At 47.0% G+C, this 27,304-nt stretch overlaps 1 protein-coding gene across 8 annotated transcripts in view; it reads left to right on the top strand.

Moving 5' to 3' along the window:
• METTL16 (methyltransferase 16, RNA N6-adenosine) overlaps positions 1-26,113 on the top strand; it is an 85,157-nt gene extending 59,044 nt beyond the window's left edge. For 6 of the 8 annotated variants that reach the window (XM_008270913.5, XM_089317623.1, XM_002718874.6 and 3 more), the window contains 4 exons: positions 4,655-4,724; positions 7,298-7,387; positions 22,222-22,395; positions 22,525-26,113. In XM_008270913.5, the coding sequence (XP_008269135.1) occupies positions 4,655-4,724; positions 7,298-7,387; positions 22,222-22,395; positions 22,525-23,151 (961 nt within the window). In that variant the 3' untranslated portion in view covers positions 23,152-26,113. The remainder of the gene's footprint in view (positions 1-4,654; positions 4,725-7,297; positions 7,388-22,221; positions 22,396-22,524) is intronic. The other 2 variants (XM_070061189.2, XM_008270914.5) reach the window with 1 other exon arrangement.
• The last annotated feature ends 1,191 nt before the right edge of the window (positions 26,114-27,304 follow it).

The raw sequence follows: 27,304 nt of genomic DNA, 5'->3' as shown, positions 1-27,304 counted from the left end.
TATATTAGAAGCTTTTAATTCATGGCTCAGGAGCTCTCCTTTTATACACTGTCTTCCCTAAGAGAGATTATTTTCCTTCCAAACATTTTTAAACCACCAAATGAAAATGATGATGCTTTCGATAAATTTACCTGGGTTTGGTTTTTGTTTTTGTTTTAAACATTTATTTATTTGAAAGGCAGAGTTACAGAGAGGGAGAGGCAGAGAGAGAAGTCTTCCATCCACTGGTTCACTCCCCAAATGGTCTCAACTGCCAGAGCTGTGTCAGTCCAAAGTCAGGAGCCAGGATCCTCCTCCAGGTCTCCCACATGGGTGCAGGGGCCCAAGTACTTGGGCCATCTTCCACTACTTTTCCAGGCCCATTAGCAGGGAGCTGGATGGAGCCACCTATATGGAATGCCAGCACTGCAGGTGGCGGCTTTACCTGTTATGCCACAGTGCTGACAGCTACCTGGGTTTGTTTAAAGTAGTTTTAGGTAGAACAATAATTTTTTTGTACTTTCAAGGGAAAAAGAATTGATTGCTGGCTCCGCGGTTCAATAGGCTAATCCTCTGCCTGCAGCACCGGCACACCGGGTTCTAGTCCCGGTCGGGGCGCCGGATTCTGTCCCGGTTGCCCCTCTTCCAGGCCAGCTCTCTGCTGTGGCCCGGGAGTGCAGTGGAGGATGGCCCAAGTGCTTGGGCCCTGCACCCCATGGGAGACCAGGAGAAGCACCTGGCTCCTGCCTTCGGATCAGCGCGGTGCGCTGGCTGCAGCAGCCATTGAGGGGTGAACCAATGGAAAAAAGGAAGACCTTTCTCTCTGTCTCTCTCTCTCACTGTCCACTCTGCCTGTGGAAAAAAAAAAAAAAGAATAAACAGAAGGATGTGCTATTATCTGTTGATGATCCCACAGACAATGAAAACAAATTATTTGTTGATGGTTGCCATCTCTAAACAATATAATCATATTTGTATGCTTTAAAATATAATATTTTTAATCATGTGATTTAATATATTAGGTTGAATCATGAGATTGCTTATCTTCAACAGTTTTGACCTGCAAAATGGCCAGTTTTATGTACTTTTAATCTAATGTGTGGTGTGGTTTGAGTTTCTTAAACTTGGTTAGAAATTTTTTTTTAGATTTATTTATTTTATTTGGAATACTGAGTTAGAGAGGCAGAGGCAGAGAGAGAGAGGTCTTCCATACGCTGGTTCACTCCCCAAATGGCCACAATGGCTGGAGCTGTGCCAATCCGAAGCCAAGAGCCTGGAGCTTCTTCTAGGTCTCCCAAGTGGGTACAGGGGCCCAAGGACTTGGGCCATCTTCCACTGTTTTCCCAGCTGTATCAGAGAGCTGGATTGGAAGTGGAGCAGCTGGGACTCAAACAAAGGCCAAATGGGATGCCGGCACTGCAGGTGGCAGCTTTTCTCACTATGCCACAGCACCGGCCCCAATTTTAAAATTTACCTTTGTAGTAGCTACCTTATAAATAAACAATTAAATATTGAGTACACATCCCTTAATCTGAAATGTCCTTCCTAAAATAATGTGCAATTAGATGAATTTTGAATGACATAGGAATACTTTGTGATATTTAGTGAAAGGGTACTATTGCTATTATGACAAAACTACGTTATTTTTCCCCCAAAAGAAATCTTTTATGAGTAAAATTTCATAAATACGTATTTAGGAAAATAATTATTCTTCCCACCATAACTGCCCTCCCACCCCCTCCTCCTCCTTTCTCTCCCATTCCCAGTCCCATTCTCCATTCAGATTTCCTTTCAGTTAACTTTATACACAGAAGACCAACTCTATACTAAGTCAATATGTCAACAATTTGCACACACACAGACACACACACACAAAGCTGTTTGAGAACAAGTTTTATAGTTAATTCTCATAATACAACTCATTGAGGATAGAAGTCCTGCATGGGAAGTAAGTGCACAGTGACTCCTGTTGTTAATTTAACAATTAACACTCTTAAGTATGACATCAGTGATCACCCAAGGCTCTTGTCCTGAGCTGCCTAGGCTATGGAAGCCTTTTGAATCCACAATCTCCATCAATATTTAGAGAAGGCTATAAGCAAAGTCGAAGTTCTCTCCTCCATTCAGAGAAAAGTACATCCTTCTTTGATGGCCCCTTCTTTTCACTGGGGTCTCTCACAAAAATCCTTCATGTTGGACATTTTTTTGCCACAGTGTCTTGGCTTTCCACTCCTGAAATGGACAAAACTATGTTATAAAACAAGAAGGAAATTATAGGATATTACTATATTGTTAACTATTATTTGATAAATATTTGAAGAAATAAGATAATCACATTTATAAGTTTATAAATTTAAATCAGTCTTACTGAGGTAAACTTGCATAACAATAAAATTCTCTAATTTTCAATGAGTAGTTTGAGGTGTTTTGACAAATGTTTGTTTACTACCACCACAACCAAGATATAGAATATTTTTGTTTATATATTTGAAAAGCAAAGTGACAGAGGGAGAGAGAGACAGACAGTGATCTTCCATCAGCTGTTCACTTCCCAAATGTCCATTACAGACGAGTCTGGGCCAAGGCAAAACCAGGAGTCAGAAAGCCCATCTTGGTGTCCTGCCTGGGTGGCAAGGACCCAAGTACTTGAGCCATCATCTTCTGCCTTTTTAGCACATTATCAGGAAGTCAGATCAGTAGTGGAGTAGCCAGGACTTGAACCCATGCCCTGATACGGAATGCTGATGTTACAAGGAGTAGCCTCAGCACTGGTGCTGTTACAGAATTTTTTTGTCCTTCTAAAAAGTTCCCTAATGCCCCTGTTCAAACCCATTCCAAGCCTCCAGAGTCTACTGATATTCTCTTTCTTCTGACACTATTTATTTGAAAATAAAAGTTACAGAGAGGAAGGTAGAGACAGAGAGATATATTCCATCTGCGATTTCACTCGCAAAATGGCCACAATAGTCATGTTTGCATCATGCTGAAGCTAGGAGCTTCATCCTATGTGCGTAGCATGAGCCCAAACACTTGGGCCATTCTCTGTTACTTTTCTCAGGCCATTAGCAGGGAGCTGGATGGGTAGCGGAGCAGCCAGCACACAAAGCAGCGCCCATATTGGATGCCTACAATGCAGGTGGCAGCTTCACTTGCTACACCACAGTGCTGGCCCCTACTGTATACTTTGTGTCACAGTAATTTTGGCTGTTTGAAACTTTTCATGTAAATGGGAATCATACAAAATGCAGTTTTTTCTGTTGGTTTCTTGCATGTAGTATATACGTGCAGTGTCTGTATCACTTGTCAGGTTTCTTTCGTTGTTGTTGCTAAATAGTATACCATTTCACAGATACACCAAAATCTGTTAATCTGTTGATGGACTTTGGGCCATTTCCAGGTTTTGCCTTGAATGAATAAAAATACTATGAACCTTTACATACAAGTCTTTGTTTTCTTCTATTCTGATGTATGTATTTGAAAGGCAGAGACAGAGAGAGCTTCCATCCACTGGGTCAGGGTGAAGCCAGGAGCCAGGAACTCAAACAGGGTCTCATGTGGGAGGCAGGGACTCAACAACTTGAACCATCTTCTGTTGCCACCCAGGGTGCACATAAGTCAGAAGCTAGTTTTCCTGTTTAGAGCAAATACCTCAGACTGGGTCCTGAGCCCTATGGCAAGTATGTATTTAACTTTGCAATAAGTCACCAGTTTTTCCAAGTGACTGTACTACATGTTTTATATTTCCACCAGCAATGTCTGAGCATTTCAGTTGATGCCAGTTTGTGCTGGCATGCTTAAATTTTTTTTCTAATACGTATATGGTGACATTATGATTCTAATTTGCATTCCCCCAATGACTAATGTTGCAGAGCACCATTTCATGTGCTTATTGGTCCTTATTCCTTTTTATTGGTTTATTGTTATTACTAGGTTGTAGGAGTTTTTTGTTCTGTTTTGTTTGTTTTTAAGGTTTACTTATTTATCTGAAAGTCAAGAGTGACAGAGAGAAAGAAAGACATCTTCCATCTGCTGGTTCGCTCCCTAAACAGCTCCAACAGCCAGAGCAGGGCCAGGCCGTAGCAGAGAGCTGGATTAGAAGTGGAGCAGCCGGTATTCTAATCGGTGCCCATATGGGATGCTGGTGCTGGAGGCCCGGCTGCTGTGCCAAAGTGCCAGCCCCTGGGATTTTTTTTCCATCACTAGATTTCAGTCTTGGTCTAACTATATAACATATAATTGTTATTGTCCCTTGTTAACTTTTTTTTTTAAAGATTTATTTATTTGTTTGAAATTCAGAGAGAGAGAGTCTTCCATCCGCTGGTTCACTCTCCAGTTGGCCTTAACAGCCAGAGATGCGCCCATCTGAAGGCAGGAGCCAGCAGCTTCTTCAGGTCTCCCACATAGGTGCAGTGGCCCAAGCACTTGGGCCAACTTCTGCTTTCCCAGGCCACAGCAGAGAGCTGGAATGGAAGTGGAGCAACTGGGACTTGAATCGGTGCCCATATGGGATGCCGGCACTGCGGGCGGTGGCCTTACCCACTGCGCCATAGCACCAGCCCTATCCCTTGTAACTTAACTCAATGTTTGTTCGCCATGTTCTCATCTTGTTCGCTTGAGTGATATTGGTTGGAAAGTGTGACCGTCTAAGCAGTATCTGCTTGTCTGGTTTTGCTAGGTGGTACAGCTGCATGCTGGGGAAGAAGTGTAGCCTGGCTCCTCTGAAGGAAGAGCTCCGCGTACAGGGGGTAAGGCTTTGTCATGACCATTCCAGAGTCTTTAGGAGTGTGCCTGCGCAGAGCTCCTTTATACTTAACACTCTGAATGAGTTTTATGTTTTGCTTTTGGCTTTTTAAAAATTCTGTAATTTATTTATGTGTTAAATTTTTATTTATTTGAGATGCAGAAAGAGAGCTCACATACTGTGGTTTACACACACACACACACACACACACAAATGCCTGCAACAACTGGGACTAGGCCGAGGTCTAAGCTGAAAGCCAGGAACAGTCTAGGTCTTCCATGTGGAGAGCTGGAATCCAACTATTTGAGTCATCATTGTTGCCTCCCAGGGTCTGCAGTAGCAGGAAACTGTGGAGTCAGTAGTCAGAGGAGAGTATTGAACCCAGGTACTCTAATGTGGGACACTATTGATGTCTTAATTATAAGGCTAAATTATACTCTAATGTAATTTAAGAAAAAAAAGTCACTTTTTATAGATATTCAACAAGGCCTTCTCTGCAGTTATAGCAGAGAAGGGTTAGGATGTCTTATACATCTGACTCCTTAATACATACCAAAACTAAAGGCAAGGTAGGTCAAGGACTTGTTCTGACCAATTAGCTGATGAAAGACAGAATCAGGGGCAGACATTTGGTGCGGCATTTAAGACACCGGTGAGGATGCCTGCATCTCCTGTGGGAGCGCGTGCTGGGAGGTGGCACTTGTTGGTGGCTCAGATGCTTAGGTTCCTGCCACCCTTGTGGGAGTTCCAGTCTACTGGCTTCAGACTGGTCCAGTCATGGCTGTTGCAGACATTTGGGGAGTGAACCAGTGTACAGAAGATTCCTGTCTGTGTCTGTCTACCTTTCAGATAATTAAAAGCAACCCCTGCCAAAACATACATACACACACGCACACACACACACAGGAGCCAGAATGCAACCTTAGGCTAGTATGCTTCCCACTAGTGTGATGGTCTATATGAGTACAGCTCTTTGCTTCCATTTAGAAAAGTAGGTGAAGAATAAAAACTCCCCTTGCCAGTTTCTCTCTTGTTATGGTATGTGGCATGTGTGTGATGATATTTCTCTGTTTAAAAAATATTTATTTATTTTTATTTTTTATATATTTTTTTAGATTGAGAGAGACATCTTCTATCTACTGGTTCACTCCCTAAATGCCTGCAACAACCAGGGACAGGCCAGGATGAACCCAGGAGCAGAGATTCCATCTGGGTTTCCCATGTGGGTGACAGGAGCTCAAGCACTTGAGCCACTACCTGCTGCTTCCCAGGATGCACAAGCAAGAAGCTGAATCAGAAGCAGAGTAGCTGGGACTTGAACTAGCACTCTGATATGGGATGCAGGTGTTCCAAACAAGGTCTCAGCCCATGGTGCTACAATGCCTGTCTCTAGTAGGATTATTTTTTTTTCAACAAAGAGTGTCAGGTATGGAGTCAGTGGTAGAAACTAGGTTCATCATCTCTGATTTCTTTTGACATTCTACCATTCCTGTTTTCTGCATGATGCCATTTCTTTAGTTAAGTTGTAAAAGCTACAAGGATATGCATTTGGCATAGTGTTTAAGATGCCTGCCTCCTGTGTTGGAGTGCCTGGTTTGAGTCCTAGCTACTCTGCTTTTGATTTCAGCTTCCTGATAATGTGCACCCTTGGAGACAGAAAGTGATGGTTCAGGTACTTTGGTCCCTGCAACCACATGGGAGACCCTGATTGAGTTTCAGGGTCCTGCTTTTGGCCTGGCCCAGCCTTGACTGTTGTGGACACCAGGGGACTGAACTCCTTGAACTCCTAGGTGGAAGATCTCTCTACTTTGTCTGCCTTGCAAGTAAAATGAAAGTAAATCAATAAAATTGTTTTTTAAAAAATTGAAAAGCTACATAGTAATTCCTTTTTGTTTCCTAAAATCTGATTGTCTTTCGTAAAAAAAAAAAAAAGTTATGCATTGTTTTATGAATGATTCCCTGAAGAACTCTATTTTGGGTGTTTTTGTATACATGAATCTTTTTTTACAGATCTGTAAAATTCTCTTTAATGTTTTATGGGGGGAAAACATGAATATGTAATTTTGTTGATAGATAATTTATTCATTGGTTATTAAATGGCAACTGTATAATTGGTTTTGGATAAATATTTTATTAACTGATGAAAAAGAAGGACCAGTAGATAATTTTTTTTTGACAGGCAAAGTTAGACAGTGAGAGAGAGAGACAGAAAGGTCTTCCTTTTCCGTTGGTTCACCCCTGAAATGGCCGCTACAGCCGGATCTACACCGGTCCAAAGCCAGGAGCCAGGTGCTTCCTCCTGGTCTCCCATGCGGGTGCAGGGCCCAAGCACTTGGGCCATCCTCCACTGCACTCCCTGGCCACAGTAGAGAGCTGGACTGGAAGAGGGGCAACCGGGACAGAACCGGCGCCCCAACCGGGACTAGAACCCTGAGGTGCCAGCGCCATAGGCAGAGGATTAGCCTAGTGAGCCGCGCGCCAGCCCGGACCAGTAGATAATTTAATATGAGGCAGCAGCCAGGCACATATTGGTAGAATGACTTCATTTTAATGAGATGCTGTGTTTGTCAATTGTAGGTTCCCAAAGTCACCTACACCGAATTCTGTCAAGGTCGGACAATGCGATGGGCTTTAGCTTGGAGTTTTTATGATGATGTAACAGTACCAGTAAGTAGATACCTTACTTGGGCTTCTCCAGCTGCTACCTTAGAGGAGGTTTCAGTAGGTCATGAATGAACTAAATCGATACTGTTCTGTTTCCCTGAAATGTGCCCCCAAATAAACAGGACACGGTTCTGGAAAAGTGACTGTGGTGACCGGGGAGCCTTTATGAAATGGGTTTGGTGATTTTTCTCAGCATGTATAGATGCCTCAGAAGTACATTTTTAATTTATTTTTCTAAAAGATTTATTTTATTTATTTGAAAGTGTTACAGAGAGAGAGAAAGACAGAGAAAGAGGTCTCCCATCCACTGGTTTACTCTCCAGATGGCCACAACGGCTGGAGCTGCGCTGATCCGAAGCCAGGAGCCGGGAGCTTCTTCCTGGTCTCCCACGTGGGTTCAGGAACCCAAGGACTTGGGCCATCCTCCACTGCTTTCCCAGGCTACAGCAGAGAGCTGGATTGGAAGAGGAGCAGCCGGACTAGAAACTAGAACTAGCCCATATGGGATGCCAGCACTTTAGGCCAGGGCTTTAACCTGCTGTGCCACAGTGGCGGCCCCAGAAGTACATTTTTAGAGATTAAAAATTCAAGTAACCTGATGACCATGCCTCAACAACTGAAGCTGCAGTCTGCTTCTTTTCTCTCTGTCTGCTGATTTGCCATTTGGGTTTGCATCCTTGATATGCCACACTTAGGGGTGATCCCAGTGAAGGGCCTGTATACCTTTGAGATTAGCACTTGAATGTTGACCATTTTTGAAGCTGAGTGACAGGCCATTATCTTTTTTCTGGTTGGTTGGTTTGTTTATTTTATTTTAAGATTTATTTATTTAGGTGAAAGGCCGAGTTACAGAGACAGAGAGGGAAAGATAGAAAGATCTTCCATCCACTGGTTCACTCCCAGAATGGCAACAATGGCTAGGGCTAGGCCAGGCCAAGATCAGGAGCCAGGAGCTTCTTCGAGGTCTCTCACACTAGTTGCCAGGGCCCAAGCACTTGGAACATCATCTGCTGCCTTCCCAGGCACACTAGCAGGAAACTGGATCAGAAGTGGAGCAGCCAAAAGTAGAACAGCTACTCTCATAGTGGATATTGGCATCTCGAGCTGAGGCTTAGTTCTTTGTACCATAATACTAGCCCCACAGGTTTATCTTTTATTTATTCATTTTTCCTTTTATTTATTTGAAAGGAAAGGTTAGAGAGAGAGATTGAACGAGAAAGAGAGATTTCTTTCATCCTCTGGTTTATTCCCTAAATAGCCTCAACTGCTAGAGTTGGACCAGGCCAAAACCAGGAGCCAGGAGCTTCTTCTGGGTCTCCCACATGTGTGCAAGGGCCCAAGCACTTGGGCCATCTTCTGCTGGTTTCCCAGGCACATTAATAGGGAGCTGAATTGGAAGTAGAACAGCCAGGACTTGAACTAGTGCCCTATAGGATGCCGGGTCTGTAGGTGACAGCTTACTGCACTACGCCATGATGTTGGCCCCACAAAATTATTTTTTTATTTTATTTTTTATTTTTATTTATTTGTTTGTTTGTTTGTTTGACTGGCAGAGTTAGACAGTGAGAGAGAGGGAGAGACAGAGAGAAAGGTCTTCCTTTTCCGTTGGTTCATCCCCCAAATGGCCGCTAATACTGGTGCGCTGTGGCCAGTGCACTGCGCCAATCTGAAACCAGGAGCCAGGTGCTTCCTCCTGGTCTCCCATGGGGTGCAGGGCCCAAGCACTTGGGCCATCCTCCACTGCCTTCCCGGGCCACAGCAGAGAGCTGGCCTGGAAGAGGAGCAACTGGGACAGAATCCGGCGCCCTGACCGGGACTAGAACCTGGAGTACCGGTGCCGCAGGCGGAGGATTAGCCTAGTGAGCCATGGTGCCGGCTCACAAAATTATTTTTTAATTTCACTTTTCCATAAATTTTTTAAAAAGATCTATTTATTTATTTATTTGAAAGGCATAGGGGCCAGCTGCTGCACCAGCATCCCAAATTGGCACTGGTTCGAGTTCTTGCTGCTCCTCTTCTGATCCAGATCTCTGCTATTGTCTGGGAAAGCAGTAGAAGATGGCCAAACTCCTTGGGCCCCTGCACCTGCGTGGGAGACCCAGAAGAAGCTCCTGGCTCCTGGCTTCGGATCACCTCAGGTCTGGCTGTTGCAGTTATTCAGGGAGTGAACCAATGGAATGGAAGCCCCCCCCCCCCTCGTACCTCTGTTTTTCAAATAAATAAATCTTTAAAAAAGAAAGAAAGAAAGGAAGGAAGGAAGGAAGGAAGGAAGGAAGGAAGGAAGGAAGGAAGGAAGGAAGGAAGGACAGACAGACATAGTTACAGACAGGCGGAGAGAGAGAAATAGAAGTCTTCCATCTGCTGGTTCAGTCCCCAAATAGCCACAACAGCTGGAGCTGGTCCAGTCTGAAGCCAGGATCCAGAAGCTTCCTCTGGGTCTCCCACACAGGTGCAGGGGCCCAAGCACTTGGGCCATCCTCCACTGCTTCCTCAGGTCATAGCAGAGAGCCGGATCGGAAGGGAGCAGCCAGGTCTTGAATTGGCACCTATGGGATGCCGGAACTGCAGGCGACTGGTTTACCTGCTACACCAGCCCCATTCTGTAAATTTTTAAAAGCGCTCTTGCATGTTTAAAAAAACTTGCTTCTGAGCTGGCTGGCTGAATGCTTTCTTGCACTGTGCTGAGAGGTGGTGATAGAGTAGTGTGTGTCTGTTGTTAAGCTGCTTGTCCCCTGCAGCCTCCCACCTTAAGTTTGACACAGTTCTCAGCACGTGGTGTTTACAGAAGCCTGCTACCTCTCCTGCAGACCTTTCTCCAGCCCACACAGCAGGCTTGTTCCTGGGGCTTCTCTCCCGAGGTCTCTGAAGTCATAGTCAGTCTTGCTGTGTCTCTGAGTCCCTTTGCTCTTGTAGAGTAGACACGTGGAGCCACACCTCAGAGAAGCACAGTGGGACAGTTTGCCGTTGCCACCTTGCTTTTGAAAACATGAACGCCGATTTGAGGCAGAGCCTGTGCTACCTCTGCTCCGCAGCTGGGCGGGCTGTTGGGCTGAAGTTCAGCTCCCCAGGTCTGTTTAAGTGACCTTCCCCTAGACTCATCCCAGACATTGCATGAGGCTATCTAGGGGTTTGCGCTTGCAACAGTCACCAGTTAAGAAGGTGCGTTTTTGACACTCATACCATTGGAAGGATTATCCTTTCTGTTGTCTTCTGGAATACTGGGACCTTCCCACCGAATGGTTAGACTAATTAGTCATGTCCCCAGGTGTCCCTGTACAGGCACCGTCAGCTATGGGAAAGTGGAGCAAATGCTGTTTAATCTGCCTCCCAGGCCTGTTGGCAGTAAAGGTTGAAGAACCGATAGTCAGCTCTGGCACCGTCCACACTGGCTCAGAGACCAGGGCTGCCCTTGCCCTGGAGGATTAGTAGCCATTTCAGATCCAAGTATCAGAGGGCACTGTGTTTGTGTGTTAGCAGAGTCAGTTTATTTTGAAAAGGAATCCCCTAAGCCTGCTTCCTGTTCCTTTCAGGGTGTCATAGTTCCAAACATCAAAGAATGTCTCTTGCCACCAGCCTCAGATCTCTCTCCCCTGCTAGAGAATTCTTCCCTCCCTACCTCTGCTCCAGCCCCAGGCTGTTATTGCATTCCCAAGTGTTCCATTAGAAACACTTAAACTGCTACAGGGAAAGTGGCAATTTCTGGTTTGTAGTAACCCAGCAACAGTTTCTTAGCACTGGTGCCCTGAACAGCGAACTGCCTTCCCTGGGGTAATCCTGGGGTGCTTGTGGGACCTCTCCCCACCCCCTGTTGTTTTACAAGCTAACCTGACTTCCCCTTTTTTGTGCCTGTTAAGGGTGGGACAGGAGGAAGAGGATGCTTTGGACAAGGAGAGGAAGCTAAGGAATAGAGCTGGTTAAGCAGAAATATTGACCTAGTTCCCCACCCCCATTCCTGCCATTTTAGGGTAAATGTGCCAGTTACTATGGCAACTTGTGTTTGCACTTATCTCAGGCCTACTGACTCGTTTCTGTTGGTGCTGAATGCTGGAAAATTCTAATGCACGGGTGGTTCAAGTACCTCCACTAATCCCAGTGCTGTTGTCTGGATTTATTGTAGCAACACATTGGCGAGCCCTGGCGTTGATGGCATTTTTGTGCCGTCATTTCTCACCAATGATGAATCACAGGAAGCAGGTTGTGAGAGCTGCTCTTTATGGAATTCTAATGAGCCACTTAGAAAGCCTCCTTATCCCAGGCTGCCTCTAACTGCTAAAAGTATTGTCTTAGCTCTGCTTTGGGTTGTTTTTTTTTTTTTTATTGTTGTTGTCTGTTTTTGTTTTTTGCTTTTTCTTTTTTCTTTTAAGGAAGTTTGACATTGGTCAAGAGAAAAAGGGGTAAATAAGCTCTAGTAAGTAGTGCAGTCTTGGTATGAGCATTTCCTAAGAACTTGGGTTTTAAAAAGCATCCCCGTACTTGTAAGACCTTTCCTCTATGCCACGGCTTTCCTGTACAGGGGGTAATAATTAGAGGGCTTCAGGAGAGCAGGCCGAGGGAGGGGTCAAATCCACGAGTTAACTTTGTGGGTGTTTACCTATGTTCCCCTGACTGTATTCTACTCCTACTCCAAAGGTTTCATAATCCATGCTAGCTGAGGAATTCCAAAGAGGTGCCCTGGGAGTTGCCCATTGGAAGCAGACATCAGCTTGGCACTTAAGGCCTCCCTGTCATTTTAACAAGAGCCAGTGTGCTTTTATGAACATTTATGTGTTGGTTTTATGCGTGCTACCTCCTGAACAGCTGGCCTGACTCCTCCCGATCTGACATCGCTGGTTCCCTGTCGCCTGTTCCTATCACTGGGTCTCTGCCATGGCACCAGCCCAGCGTAGTGTCTGGCACAGAGGCCCTCAGCTAATAATTGCTGAATGTATAAAAATACAGGAATAAATGCTGTGGAGCAATAAGCTCAGACTTCTTCCCAGTACCAACTATGGCAGAAAACAGCTAGGGACGAGCCCTAGGCATCAAGGTAACAAAACATTCCCATGAGGTTTCTGTTCTCTTCAAAATCCTCTTGAATTAGCTTTGGCAGGGAGCTGGATCCAAAAGTGGGCCAGCTGGGAATTGAACTGGTTCCCATATGAGATGCTGGCACTGCAGGCAGCAGTTTAACCTGCTATGCCACAATGCCAGCCCCTTAATATATTTTTAATAAAACATTTATTTTTATTGATTTGCAAGAGTTAACAGAGAGGGAGAGATAAGACACCTTCCATCTGCTGGTTCATTCTCAAATGGCCACAACAGCCAGCACTGGGCCAGGCTGAAGCCAGGAATAAGGGGCTTCATCTAGTACTCCCATGTAGGTGTAGGGTACCAGGAACTTGGGCCATCTTCCACTACTTTCCCAAGCACATTAGCAGAGAGCTGGATCAGAAGTAGAGCAGCCGGGACTTGATCCGGTGGCCATATGGGATGCTGGTGTTGCAGGTGGTGGCTTAATTGATTAATTTCTTTTTTCTACCTCCTTCATTAAAGAGAAGTTTCAGTCACTTTTTAAAAAAGATCTATTTATTCAAAAAGCAGTTTACAAAGACAGAGAATAGAGATCTTCCATCAGCTGGTTCAATCCCCCCAAATGCCTATAATAGCCGGGACTGGACCAAGCTGAAACTAGGAACCAGGAACTCCATCTGGGTCTCCAACATGGGTGGTGGAGGCCCAGGAAGTTGGACCACCTTCCTCTGCTTTCCTAGGTGTGTTAGCATGGAGCTGGATCAGAAGTAGAGCAACCAGGACTTGAACCAGTGGTCCTAGGGGATGCCAGCTTCACAGGTGACACTGTAACCCACTGCACAAGAATGCCAGCGCCCACACACTTTTTTTAAGGTTTTGATTTCTTAATTTATTCTTTTCAATTTTTTTTAAAGATTTATTTATTTATTTGAAAGACAGAGAATTACAGAGAGGCAGAGGCAGAGAGACAGAAGTCTTCAATCCGCTGGTTCATTCCCCAAATGGCCACAGGAGCCAGGAGCTTCCTCCGGGTCTCCCATGTGGGTGCAGGGGCACAAGGATTTGGGCTATCTTTCACTGCTTTCCCAGGCCATAGCAGAGAGCTATATCGGAAGTGGAGCAGCCAGGACTCGAACTGGCGTCCATATGGGATTCCAGCACTGCAGGCAGCGGCTTTACCCGCTATGCCACAGCACTGGCCCCTAATTTGTTCTTTTTAGAAAAAATTAATTAATTTGAAGGGCAAATTGACAAAGAGAGGGAGAGACAAAAAGAGATATTGCATCTATTGGTTCACCGCCAAACAGCTGCAACCATCGGGGCTAGGTTAGGCTGAAGTCAGGAACCCGGCATTTCATGCACATCTCCCACTTGGCAGCAGGCATCCCAAAGAGTGTCTTAACTTTTGTGCAAACAATGTTACTACATAGTTTCCATTCTAGGGATATGCTACAATTTAGCCATTCTACTGTTTAGAGCATTTGAATTGTTTCCAGTGTGTAGCTATTATGAATAATGTTACTGTGAACACTTTTGTACAATTTTTTCCATATGCCTGGCTACACATTGCTTTTGAATATGAACCTAGTAGTGGAATTGCAGGTCATAGAGGAGAAATTCAACATTAGTAAATCTCTGTAAAGATTTCCTTTCTGAGGGTTAGGGTTGAAACCCAGCAGTGTTTATTTATTTATTTATTTATTTTCAAATGGCAGAGGAAGAGGGAGAGACAGAGATCTTACTTCCACTGGTTCATTGCCCAAATGGCCACCACAGCCAGATCTGACCTGGCTGAATCCTGGAGCCAGGAACTCCATCCAGTTCTACCACATGTGTGGCAGGAACCCAAGGATTTAGGTCATCTTCTGCTGCTTCCCCAGGTGCATTAAGAGGGACCTGGATCAGAGGCAGAGCAGCTAGGACTGGAACCAGTACTCTGATATGGGATGTTGGCATCACAAGTAGTGGCTTAAACCACTGTTTGTAATTTGCATTTTTCTAATCAGTAATGAATTTTAACATCTTTTTATTTTTTATTTATTTATTTTTTTGACAGGCAGAGTGGACAGTGAGAGAGAGAGACAGAGAGAAAGGTCTTCCTTTGCCATTGGTTCACCCTCCAATGGCCACTGTGGCCAGCACACCGCGCTGATCCAAAGGCAGGAGCCAGGTGCTTCTCCTGGTCTCCCATGGGGTGCAGGGCCCAAGTACTTGGGCCATCCTCCACTGCACTCCCGGGCCACAGCAGAGAGCTGGCGTGGAAGAGGGGCAACCGGGACAGAATCCGGCGCCCCGACAGGGACTAGAACCCAGGGTGCCGGCACCACAAGGCGGAGGATTAGCCTATTGAGCTGCGGCGCCGGCCTGAATTTTAACATCTTTTTGGCTAACTAGATATTTTCCTTTTGTCAAGTGTCTGAGACTGTTGCCTTTTTACAGCTAGATTTTTTTTTTTTTTTTAAGATTGATTAATTGATTTGGGGGCAGAGTTACAGAGAGATGTCTTCCATCTGCTGGTTCATTCCCCAAACGGTTGCAATGATTGGGGCTAGGCCAGGCTGAAGCCAGGAGCCTGGAGCTTCAACTGAGTCTACCATGTAGGTGGCAGAAGCCCAAACACTTGGGCCATCTTCTGCAGCTCTTCCCAGGCCATCAGCAGGGAGCTGGATCAGAAATGGAGCAGCTGGTATTCAAACTGGTGCTTAGATGGAATGAATATTACAGGTGCTGTCTTAACCTATGTGCCACAATGCCAGCCCTCTCTCTTTTCTGGCCACGAGCGATAATGTCTTCTCCCAGCAGCATCTTTTAATGAACAAGAACTTCATAATTTAATGTAGTGTACCTTTTCTTTATGACTAGTACTTATTTTATCAACTTCTTTAAGACCCAAGGTCATGAATATATTCTATACTCTTTTCTGCAAGCTTTATCTTTTTTCTTCATGTTTGAGGAACTTTTTTTGTTTGTTTGTTTGTTTGTTTGACTGACAGAGTTAGACAGTGAGAAAGAGAGAAAGAGAGAAAGGTCTTCCTTCTGTTGGTTCATCCCCCAAATGGCTGCCATAGCCGGCGTACTGCACCGATCCAAAGCCAGGAACCAGGTACTTATCCTGGTCTCCCATGTGGGTTCAGGGCCCATGCACTTGGGCCATCCTCCACTGCACTCCCAGGCCACGGCAGAGAGCTGGACTGGAAGAGGAGCAATCGGGACAGAATCCGGCTCTCCTACCAGGACAAGAACCCCGAGTGCCGGCACCACAGGCGGAGGATTAACCTAATGAGCCTCGGCACTGACCTTTTTTTTTTTAATGATTTATTTATTTACATGAAAAACAGTTACAGAGTAAGGAGAGACAGAAGGAGAAAGAAAGAGATTTCCCATCTACTGGTTTACTCTCCAAATGGCTACAATGGCTAGGGCTGGCCCAGGCTAAAGCCAGTAGCCAGGAGCTTTCTCCAGGTCTCCCAAGTGAGTGCAGGGGCCCAAGCACTTGAGCCATCTTCTGCTGCTTCCCAGGTGCATTAGTAGGGAGCTGGACTGGAAGTGGAGCAACTAGGTTTTGAACTGGTGCTCATGGGATGCCAGTGTTGCGGGGAGCGGCTTAACCTGCTGCACCACAGTGCCAGCTCCATTGAGGGACTTTTTTTTTTCTTTTTTATGATTTATTTATCTGAGAGAGAGAGAGTCATAGGCAGAGAGGGAGAGACAGAAAGAGAGATCTTGTATCCACTGGTTCGCTCCCCAAATGGCTGCAACAGCGAGAGCTGGGCTAGGCTGAAGCTAGGAGCCAGGAGCTTCTGGGTCTCCCACGTGGGTGCAGACTTTACCCAGTACACCACAGCACCATCCCCAGTAGGTAGCATTTTACAGAAGGTTTTCATTCTCTCTCTCTCTCTCTCTCTCTCTCTCTCTCTTTACCTGTTTACTGTTTTTACTTATATTTTAGGAATTGGTTCAGGACATTTTACTATTGTTTCATTCTGTAGAGAATTATTTGAAGGTTTTTTAAAATTTTATTTACAGGTTAGAGAGATCCCCAATGATTGTAACAGTCAGGGCTGGGCCAGGGCAAAGCCAGGAGCTAGGGCCTCATGGGTTTTCCCCTGTGGGTGACAGGAACCCAACTACTTGAGCTGTCACCTTCTACCTGTCAGTGTGCACATTACTAGGAAGCTGGAATGAACCCAAGCAGTCTGATACAGGATTTGGGCATCCCAAGCTGTGGCTTAACCATTGTGCCAAGTGCTTGCACCTCAGAAAATTTTAAACTTCAACTTAATAAATTAAGACAGTAAAAGAAATGGCCACTGAGCTTTCAATGAGGAAGCTGCAGTTTTAGGCAGCAGAATGTTCAGGCCACATCCTGGCAGCAGAGTAGCAGCCTGGAGGGCCTGGGGCAGTTGCTGTTCAGAGAGTAGCTGAGCAGCTGCCAAGATCCCAGTGCAGTGGTCAAGAGCACCCTTTGGCCTGAAGGCCATTCTAGAAGCTGCTTTGCCAAAATACGGTGGCTGTGGCTTCATGCTCAGCAGATCTACTACCTGCAGGAGGTAGGAAGAAATCAATGATTTCCTGTGGTCTGCAGCTTCATCGGGGCTGTTTGCCATTGCTCTAGTCAACAGTGGCGCTTTGGCAATATAGCAGATTCTGTGCTGGGTTGTATCTACTTTGCCCTCATTTGCATTCTCTTGACTGAACCACTGAGATCTAGAAATTAAAGTGATGATTTAAGAAATTTGTAGACAACTCTGCTCAGTAAAGCATATTTTTAACATTAAGAACTAGGGACGGAAGCAGCATTGTGGCACAGTGCCACATTGTATATCAGAGTTCCAGTTCAAGTCCCCTTCTGATCCAGCTTCCTGCTGATGGGCTGGGAAGACAGGTGAAAATGGTGCGAGTACTTGGGCCCCTGCCACCAGTGGAGAGACCTGGATGGAGTTTTCAACTCCTGGCTTCAACCTGGCCCAGACTTGGCTGTTGTAGTTATTTGGGGAGTGAAGCAGAAGATGGAAGAACTCTCTCTGTATGTTTCTCCCTCTCTGTCACTCTGCTACATGACAGCCAGGGTGGGACCAGGTCTAAGCCAGGAACCTGTAATTCCATCTTGGTCTCCCACATGGTTGGCAGGGATCCAGGGACTTAATCCATCTTCAGCTGCCTACCCAGGTGCATTAACGGGGAGCTAGATCAAAAGGGGAGCAGCTGGCACTGGAATTGGCACTCTGCTGTGAAATGCCAGAGTCACAAGTAGGGTCTTCACTTGTCGTGCCACAGGGCCGGTCCAGATCATTCATTTCTTAAGATCTGATCTTTTTTATTTTTTTAAGATTTATTTATTTGAAAGAGTTACACAGAGAGAAGGAAAAGCAGAAGCAGAGAGAGGTCTTCCATCCACTGTTTCACTCCCCAATTGGCTGCAATAGCCGGAGCTGTGTAGATCCGAAGCCAGGAGCCAGGAGCTTCTTCTGGGTCTCCCACGCGGGTGCAGGGGCCCAAGCACTTGGGCCATCTTCCACTGCTTTCCCAGGCCACAGCAGAGAGCAGGATTGGAAGTGGAGCAGCCAGGACTCAAACTGGCACCCATATAGGATGCTGGCACTGCAGGCAGCGGCTTTACCCACTGTGCCACAGCACCAGCCCCGATCTTATGTTTTACCATGACCCTGCCTACTAGGAATTTTCCATACAAACAGAAGAGGACCTGAATGATTGTTATAAGGCATACTTAAGTTAATCTCTAATAATTTAAAACCTCAGTTGAGAATATCTAGAATTTCTGTCTCTTGAATAACTAGCTTCTATAGTAAAATAAAAGTTAATTTGGGGGCCGGCACCGTGGCTCAATAGGCTAATCCTCCGCCTGCAGTGCCGGCACCCTGGGTTCTAGTCCCAGCCGGGGCGCCGAATTCTGTCCTGGTTACCCCTCTTCCAGGCCAGCTCTCTGCTGTGGCTAGGGAGTGCAGTGGAGGATGGCCCAAGTGCTTGGGCCCTGCACCCCATGGGAGACCAGGAGAAGCGCCTGGCTCCTGCCTTCTGATCAGCGTAGTGCGCCGGCCACAGTGGCCATTGGAGGGTGAACCAATGGCAAAGGAAGACCTTTCTCTCTGTCTCTCTCTCTCACTGTCCACTCTGCCTGTCAAAAAAAAAAAAGTTAATTTGGAACAATGCTGACAGTATGTATATGTGTGTCTTAAAGCAGTTCATTAGAATTTTTCAGAAATGCCAGATTTGTTGTTTGACCACTGTCTGAAAGACTGGGGCCAGAGTTCAAGGTGAAGGCGCCGGAAGCTTTTGGTTTAGGTGTGAGATAGCAGGCGATGCATTCTCTGTTCTGTTGTCTCTGATTCCCTCAAGAGTTTGCACATGGACTCTTGATAGAGTTCTTGTCAGCTTTGATGAGGCTGTATTTGTGTCCTTTAATGTCCAGAAATGATGAAGCTTCCATTCTGACTTTGGCCAGCTATAACGTGATGAATGAGAAGTGGCAGTACCTTGCTCTGTGGACTGGAGTGCGTGAGCACACCAGATCACTCCCTCCGTCAGAGGAGACAGGAGAAGAGCTGGGAAACGCTGTCCTTTAGCCGTGAGGGTGCTGGGCAGGCTGTTGGTGTGCTTGTTCCAAGGGGCTGTTGGTGATTGCGGCCTTGGGTACTGTGAAGTGGAGTGGGGAATCCCATTTTCTCCTCTGTCCTCCTCCCACACACCACTGTCTGGCTTCCTCCTCTGCTTGATAATCCTATTTTAAGCTCCTTAATGCAAAGTGGTAGGCTCTCAGAAGACTATAGAAATTATGTCTCTGACGCTGGGTGATTGAGTAATAGCAGTAGTACTGTCGTGATGTCAGTAGAATTCATCTCATCTTGTCTGAAACATAATTGAGTAAGTTAAGGCTCACACAGGTCTCAGGGTCCATTATCTGTTTCTCAAGAGCAGACTCACACATGCCCACTGTTTGGTTGTTTTCTCTCTTCTGAGTTTGTTTTTCTAGCATTCTTTAATTTCAGTTTCTTATTTCTAATATAAAGAGAAAATGATGGATTTTTTCTTTGAGATATTATTTCTGATACTATAAAAGTTTGGAATAAACTGGCTAGTTGGTTGTGTGTGTGTACAGTGTGGGGCTGCCGGTTGGTCTTGCCCAGTAATTGGAGCTTATTATCCTTACCTGCTCATTTCGCCCCAAACCTTGAGAGTTGTCTTGATTTTTAGACCTGGTCCTGGCTGTTGCAGCCATCTGGGGAAGTGAACTGATGATAGGTGATCTGTCTCTGTCACTCTTACTTTCAAATAACTCAATAATTTTTTTAAAGATTTATTTATTTGAAAGAGTTACACAGAGAGAGAAGGAGAGGCGGGGGGGGGGGGGTCTTCTATCCGCTGGTTCACTCCCCAATTGGCCGCAATGGCTGGAGCTGTGCTGATCCAAAACCATGAGCCTGGAGCTTCTTCCAGGTCTCCCACATGGGTGCAGGGGCCTAAGGACTTGGATCATCTTCTGCTGCTATCCAAGGCCATAGCAGAGAGCTGGATCGGAAGTGGAGCAGCCGGGACTTGAACTGGTGCCCATATGGAATGCCGGCACTGCAGGTGGCAGCTTTACCTGCTACGCCACAGTGCTGGCCCCAGTAAATAATTTTTTTAAGATTTATTTATTTATTTGAAAGGCGGAGTTAGAGAGAGGGAGAGATCTTCCATCTGCTGGTCACTGCCCAGATAGCTGCAACAGCCAGTTCTGAGCAAGGCTGAAACCAGGAGGCAGGAGCTTCTTCCGGGTCTCCTATGTGGGTGCAGGGGCCCAAGCACTTGGACCATCTTCCGCTGCCTTCCCAGGCACATGAGCAGGGAGCTGGACTAGAAGCAGAGCAGTTGGGACTTGAACTGGTACCCATAAGGGATGCCAGTGCCATAGGTGGCAGCTTTACCCACTATGCCACATGCTGGCCCCAAATAAACCTTTTTTTTTTTTTTAAAGATTTATTTATTTATTTGAAAGTCAGAGTTACACAGAGAGAAGGAGAGGCAGAGAGAGAGAGAGGTCTTCCATCCACTGGCTCACTCTCCAATTGGCTGCAATAGCCGGAGCTGTGCTGATCTGAAGCCAGGAGCCCGAGCTTCCTCCAGGTCTCCCAAGTGGGTGCAGGGGCCCAAGGACTTGGGCCATTCTCCACTGCCTTCCCAGGCAATAGCAGAGAGCTGGATCAGAAGTGGAGCAGCCGAGTCCTGAACCGGCGCCCATATGGGATGTCGGAGCTGCAGGCCAGGGCATTAACCCGCTGCGCCACAGTGCTGGCCCCCAAATAAACCTTTTTTTAAAAAAAGTTTTGTGAGGGGGTGGCGCAGTGGGTTAAAGCCCCAGCCTGCAGCGCCAGCATCACATATAGGTGCCATTTTGAGTCCCAGCTGTTCACTTCCAACCCATTCCTTGCAAATGTACCTGTAGAAGCAGCAGAGGATGGCCCAAGCCCTTGGGCCCCTGCACCCATGTGGGAGACCCAGAAGAAACTACTGGCTCCTGGCTTCAGATAAGCCCTGCTCTGGTCATTGTGGCCATTTAGGTAATGAACCAGTGGATGGGAGACTTCTCTCTCTCTCACTGTAACTCTGTCTTTCAAATAAAATAAATCTTTTAAAAAAAAAGTTTTGTGAGCAAGTACAAATCCATCTTAGCACAGTGTTTGTAATACACGTGGTCTTACCCAAGAGCTGTTTCCTTTAAAAAGTACCATTTAGGAATTTTTACTTACATAAATTTTAAATACAGTTGGTGTGATTTGGTTTCTAAAATGGAACTTGAGTCCCTCTAGTGGGTGTTGTTCACCTTCAAAGTTTGAAATAGAAAGGAAAATGTGAATCTTGATTTTCATGGAAGCAGCTTTCAGATCCGTTCTTCTCGCCAGTGCTGGCCTTTCCTCTCCAGCTGGAGGCGTAGTTTGCGTGGCCCTGGGCCTCCCTGCTGTGATTCACTGGCGGCTTTATGTCACACGCACAGGCCTTTGTGGCTTTGAGGCTCCATGATCGGTAGCAGAAGCCATGGACCCTTTCCTGGACAAGTCCACTGTCATGCACAGGATTTTTTTTTTAATTAATTAATTAATTTATTTATTTTTTATTTAGTAAATATAAATTTCCAAAGTACAGTTTATGGATTACAATGGCTTCCCCCCCCAATAATTTCCCTCCCACTCGTAATCCTCCCATCTCCTGCTCCCTCTCCCATTCCATTCACATCAAGATTCATTTTCAATTATCTTTATATACAGAAGATCCATTTAGTAAATATTAAGTAAAGATTTCATCAGTTTGCACCCACACAGAAACACAAAGTGTAAAATACTGTTTCAGTACTAGTTATAGCATTACTTCACATTGGACAACACATTAAGGACAGATCCCACATGAGAAGTAAGTACACAGTGACTCCTGTTGTTGACTTAACAATTTGACACTCTTGTTTATGGCGTCAGTAATCTCCCTAGGCTTTAGTCATGAGTTGCCAAGGCTATGGAAGCCTTTTGAGTTCGCTGACTTCGATCTTATTCCAACAAGGTCATAGTCAAAGTGGAAGTTCTCTCCTCCCTTCAGAGAAAAGTACCTCCTTCTTTGATGGCCCTGTTTTCTTTCTACTGGGATCTCACGCGCAGAGAACTTCCATTTAGGTCTTCTTTTTTTTTGCCAGAGTGTCTTGGCTTTCCATGCCTAAAATACTCTCATGGGCTCTTCAGCCAGATCTGAATGCCTTAAGGGCTGATTCTGAGGCCAGAGATGCACAGGGTTTAATTATCTGGGACTATTTCTCCTCATTGCCTTCCCTTGTCTTTCAGTCCCCACCGAGTAAGCGGAGGAAGCTAGAGAAGCCGCGGAAACCCATTACATTTGTGGTGCTGGAATCTGTGATGAAGGAACTGTCCCTGAAAGCCTCGTCCCTCGGGGCGGAGACGGTGGAAGGCATAGTGGTGGTGACGACCTGGATTGAAAAAATCCTCACCGACCTCAAGGTACCTGGTGAAGCCACCAGCGAAGGCCTCGTGTTGGTCTCCCTTTTTCCTTTTCTGTCTTCTTTGTTCTCAAGGAGTCTGGGGAGAAGAGAAAAGTGAATTCCTGTGAAATGTGTTTTTCCTCAATAGGTGCAGCATAAGCGAGTTCCCTGTGGGAAGGAGGAGGTTAGCCTGTTCCTAACAGCCATAGAAAATTCCTGGATCCATTTAAGGAGGAAGAAAAGAGAGCGCGTGAGACAACTGAGAGAAGTTCCTCGAGCTCCTGAAGATGTCATCCAGGCCTTGGAAGAGAAGAAGTCCACCCCCAGGGAGTCTGGGGGCGGCAGCCAGGACGGGGTGCAGGGCCCTGGGGAGAGTGCCCCAGGTGGGCCTGCTCTGCACGAACGCCAGCCTGCTGCTGCTGGGGGCCATTGCGCAAGCCAGGAGTCACTTTCCCAGGAAGGAAACCCAGAACCCATGGAGGAAGAGCGGAGTGAGGAGAAAGGAGGGCCGGAGGCTGTGGAGAGCTGCAGGGGCTCTGGCCACGGGGCCCAGGACCCAGAGGCTCCTGAGCAGCTGAGCAGCCCTGGGGCTGAGACAGGCAGGCCTCCGCCAGGAGCGGCTGCACAGTACCTGTTTAAGTGTCTCATCAACGTTAAGAAGGAAGTGGGCGATGCCTTAGTTGAAATGCATTGGGTTGAGGGCCAGAACAGGGATTTGATGAACCAGCTGTGCACCTACCTGCGGAACCAGATTCTCAGGCTTGTTGCCAGTTAACTGCAGACTGCGGGTCCAAGTAGAGAGGTGTCTGTGAAGCCTGCTCTGAGAGCCCTGTGGGCTGGCGAGAGGAAACCCAGCTCCGGCTCCCTTAGTAGCCTCATGCGGCATCACCTAAAGAGAAGAAGCCAATTAATCCATTCCCTGGCCCCCACCCCTTTTTTTCTTAAGTTCCAGAGAGCTGTATTGTGGAAGTTCAGGAGGGAGAACTTGCTTATCAGCCACGACAAAAAGCCATCAGGAAACTCAGGAGGGACTTCAAGGAGCCTCCAGCGGGCCACCTCAGCTTTGGACTGTTGTAGTGTCAGGAGAGCATGGGGCGGGCAGGCCCTGGGTCCTCTAGTCCTAGGGCCCCCCCAGGCTGGACCTGCTCACTCTGGCCGATTATCCCTGCAGCTGTCCTAAGAAAGGAGCTGGCGCCGGGTGGGAGGTGAGGGAAGCTGCGGGAGGCAGTCGGTTCCTGGCCCAAGGCCGTCGTGTTGCTCATCAGGAAGCACTGGGTAAGCCGAGCCCGTCCATGTCAGACACCCGCCCAGCGTGCTAGACCCTGCCTCCAGCCTTCAGCCTCCTAAGAGTACTGTTTTGCAGCAGGGCTACTGCTGTCTCGTTTTTGTTTTTAATATAAGAATTCTTGAATCAAGAACTGTCCTTCCTGTGTGAGTCCTGGGCTTGGGAGCCATTTTCTTGGCCTTGCGGGGTAAGTGGCAGGATGATGGAAATGCAAAAGGGGCAAGACCTGTGTGCAGCAGGGAAGTCTCACCCGTGCTGCTGACCAGATGTCGCCCTCTGTGGCTTCACGTGTAGTCTACTCCATGTTTTCCTGCTAGTGTTGGAGAATTCTGTGGCCAGGGTGACTTAAAACCCTTCCCCAGTTGCAGTGCCAGGGTTGAGCAGAGAAGCCTCTGGAAGGAATCTCCTTTTTGTTCTGGCGTGTCAGTAACCCTCTGCCATACTTGACTTTCACAGCTTGATTTTCCTCCAGCAGCTGGGGGTTCTATTCCAGACTAAAACCTCGGCCGAATAGCTAAGCCAGCCCTTGGACAGGCAGCTGTTGGTTAGGGGAGAAAGCAGATGGCCTTGGCGTATCTTGGTGGCAGCCAGATCAGGTACTCAAAAAAGGTATAGAAAATGAAAATATGTTGCCTCCCCATGGCACGGGATCCTGAGCTGAACAGGGCAGTGTGCTCACCGGGCCCACAGACCTCTAGGGCACCCACAAACCTTCTGGAATTACTTCTAAGTGTTCTGTGAGCAGCTGTGTTTTGTTTTTATTCTGGGGAGTGGGACCGCAGCATAGAGCGGATCAGTAACCTGTGAAGGATTAAGAGCCACTGTACTGGTCCAGCTGCTCAGTTGTCAGAACGAGGGACCCAGGGTCAGAGTCACACAGCCAGTGTTCGGGCCAGGGCATTCTCCGATGGGCTGGCCACCACCACCTGACATCACTCTTGAATCAAATGCTGGCCCCTGCCTAGTGTTCTTGATATGATTTGAAGATCTTTGAGTTCCGTGGCACCTGGTCAGCATTCCACAAGTCATCAGTGAGTTCTTGTTTGCTTGTTTATAAAAGAGTAGTGCCTGCTCATTAAAAAAGATTTGGACAAATGGAAACCACAACATAACTGCCCCTGGCCTCAGCTGCTCGGACTGACCGCTCTGGTGTCGCGTCGCCGTGTTTGCTGCCTAGCTTTCTGTGGCTAGGGTTGTGGGTCGTGCGTCGCCTTGGCTGTGCTCCTGCTGTGCCTTCAACTTCCTAGGTGGTGATTGTTTTTTTCATGTAGCATCTTTTTCTATGTGATTGCAGCTAGCATGTTTATTTACACTCCTTGTGTGTTCAGTGTTTCTGGCTTAGAGCTGATCTTTGTTTAGTCTTAGAGGGTCCCAGAGAATGTTCTGTGACTGGAGGCACAAGAGGTGTGTCTGTGCCTGGTATCAATCCCAGGTGGAGGCTTGGTGTCACGGAGGAGGTTTTATAGCTGCTAAGCTGAGGACCTTAGAATGTACAAAGCCCCCTAGGACAAGGGAGGCGTCCCTGGGCTCGGAGGTGCTGGAGCCTGTGTGCTTTCCTTGTGTTTGGAGGTCTCCCTTTCCTCCTGAGAAGAGTCAGATGATCTTGTTGAAAACATCTGCATTCAAAGGACACCTGCCAGCCGGGCTCTGCACAGGCTGCATGAAGGGTGATGTGCAGGGCACCCCTTGTGCAGGAGAGAAGGGGACTCTCCTTCACAGGGGTTACCTGGAGTGGTGCTCTCCTTAAGTCTGGAGGTCAAGTTCTGTTGGTGAATTGGTTGGAAATTAAATCTTTGTGGTGTTGTCTTCAATTCTATTCTGGTCCCTTGACTTGCCTTCTGATCGTTTGATGACTAAAACGGGAGCAGAAGCGCGGCTTGTTTCCGAGGCAAACCAAGGCTGCTTTTGTTCGTTCAAGTCTGCTTTGGAATCTGGTTCTCACCCCGCGTCCTCGCCCCACTCTGGCCACCCCGAGCTTCGTGGCACCTCCTGCAGGGTTGGCAGCCCTGTGGTGAGGTGTCAGCCCATTTTAAGGGTTCCTATTGATTCATATGTATTTCAGAAAACAAAAGCTCTTTTTTCTTAGTGGAAATCAAGGCTTCCTCTGTGAGCACACCAGTTCGTAAACTCTAACAGGAATAATACAAACTGCAAGGTGTGAGAACGACATAAAGGTCCATGGAGAATCTGGGGCCGTCTTTTTTAGGGACTTAATGCGTTTTTGACTAGCTGTGGGAACAGCCCCTCCCTCGTCCTAAGCCACAGCATTTCCATGTACAGCCACATGGGGGCAGCGGTGGCCCTTTTATCCAGCACATTCGCTGTCAGATATAGATAAAATTGTGTCCATGTTTCTTGAAATCCAGTTACTACCCAGATAAGTATTTTTATGTAAACAAGTACATTTTTACATAACTAAAATTTGAAAAATAAAAGTATAAAGAGAAAAACACTACCCATGGTCTTTTTATCCAGAATAATCCCTTTCAACCTTTTAGTTTTGGGGGAGTTTTTTTTGTTTGTTTTTTTTGGTTTTTTTTTGTGGTCCCAGTTGACCATTTTTTCTTTTCCTTCCATCTGTCCTTGGATCAATCATGTGACCAACTCTTTAACGGGGCTAGGGGAGGGGGATGTTAAGTGATTTTTCATATGGTAACTTCTCACAAGCTTTCTGTTCCCCAGGGCACCAGGGAGGAGACTGTTTCCATGTCCCTTGGTCGTTTCTCACCTCGGATGTGCTTGGTTAGCGAGAGCTCTGTACTGTATGCACCATCCAGGCTGGCAAGGCTCTGTCGGCTCATGGAGAGGTTTTATACGCCCTTACTTTTATGGTGCAGGATCAAGTGTTGTGGATCTGCCCATCAGAAAGGAGGAGGTCCAGTTTGGAAAACAAGTCAGGAGCCCTCCAGGAAAGGGGGAGCTCAGAGGTGCAGCAGGGGGTGTCCTGAAGACAGGGCCGTGGCCGCGCAGTTCTTGGGGGAGCCATGCTCTCTGCCTAAGTAGGATGAATGAGCTTCTGCCCACTGGAGCCAGGCTTGGATGGTTGGAGAATCTCATATATTCCATGTCCCCCCACCCCCCCACCCCCTGCACAAATGCCAGCGGAGCATCAGAACCCCCCGCCCGGCAGCAAGGCCTCACGCTCTGTTCTGCTGTGACTCACCCAAATGACTAAAACAGCGGTTTATTTTTTTAATTGCTGGTTGTACAGCTAATGCTGCCTCTCAGAGGCTGTGCTGTACTGCAGGGAGCTGTGTTGTGACTGAGCGCGGGCACAGCGTCTCCCCGCCCCCCTCGTCCAGGCAGGAACACCCAGGCCTCTGAGCTCACTGCAGGGCACCTGGGGGAAAGAGGCGCACAGCAGGAAGCACAGTGGGGCTTGGCGGAAGCCCGGCTTCTTTGTGCTACTCTGAAGCGGGCACAGGCTTTGTAAACCCAAGTCACCTTTCCAGCTGCCCCAGGGGAGTGAAAACCCGGGAAGAGGGCACATGTGGCACTCCCAGACCCCTCCCGGACCCAGTGCAACGGCAGCTGCACCCCTCCCGGAGGGAAAGTCACTGCACTCAGCCTCGGCTCCCTCCTGTCCGCGCCTCTGGGGCCCAGAATGCCTCTCTGAGATTCCAGAAAATCTTAGCAGTGGACT

This window comes from Oryctolagus cuniculus, chromosome 17, assembly GCF_051225735.1.
Source record: "Oryctolagus cuniculus isolate XC-2025 breed Fujian yellow rabbit chromosome 17, ASM5122573v1, whole genome shotgun sequence".
NCBI lineage: Eukaryota > Metazoa > Chordata > Mammalia > Lagomorpha > Leporidae > Oryctolagus > Oryctolagus cuniculus.
This window is presented reverse-complemented; position numbering and strand designations above follow the sequence as displayed.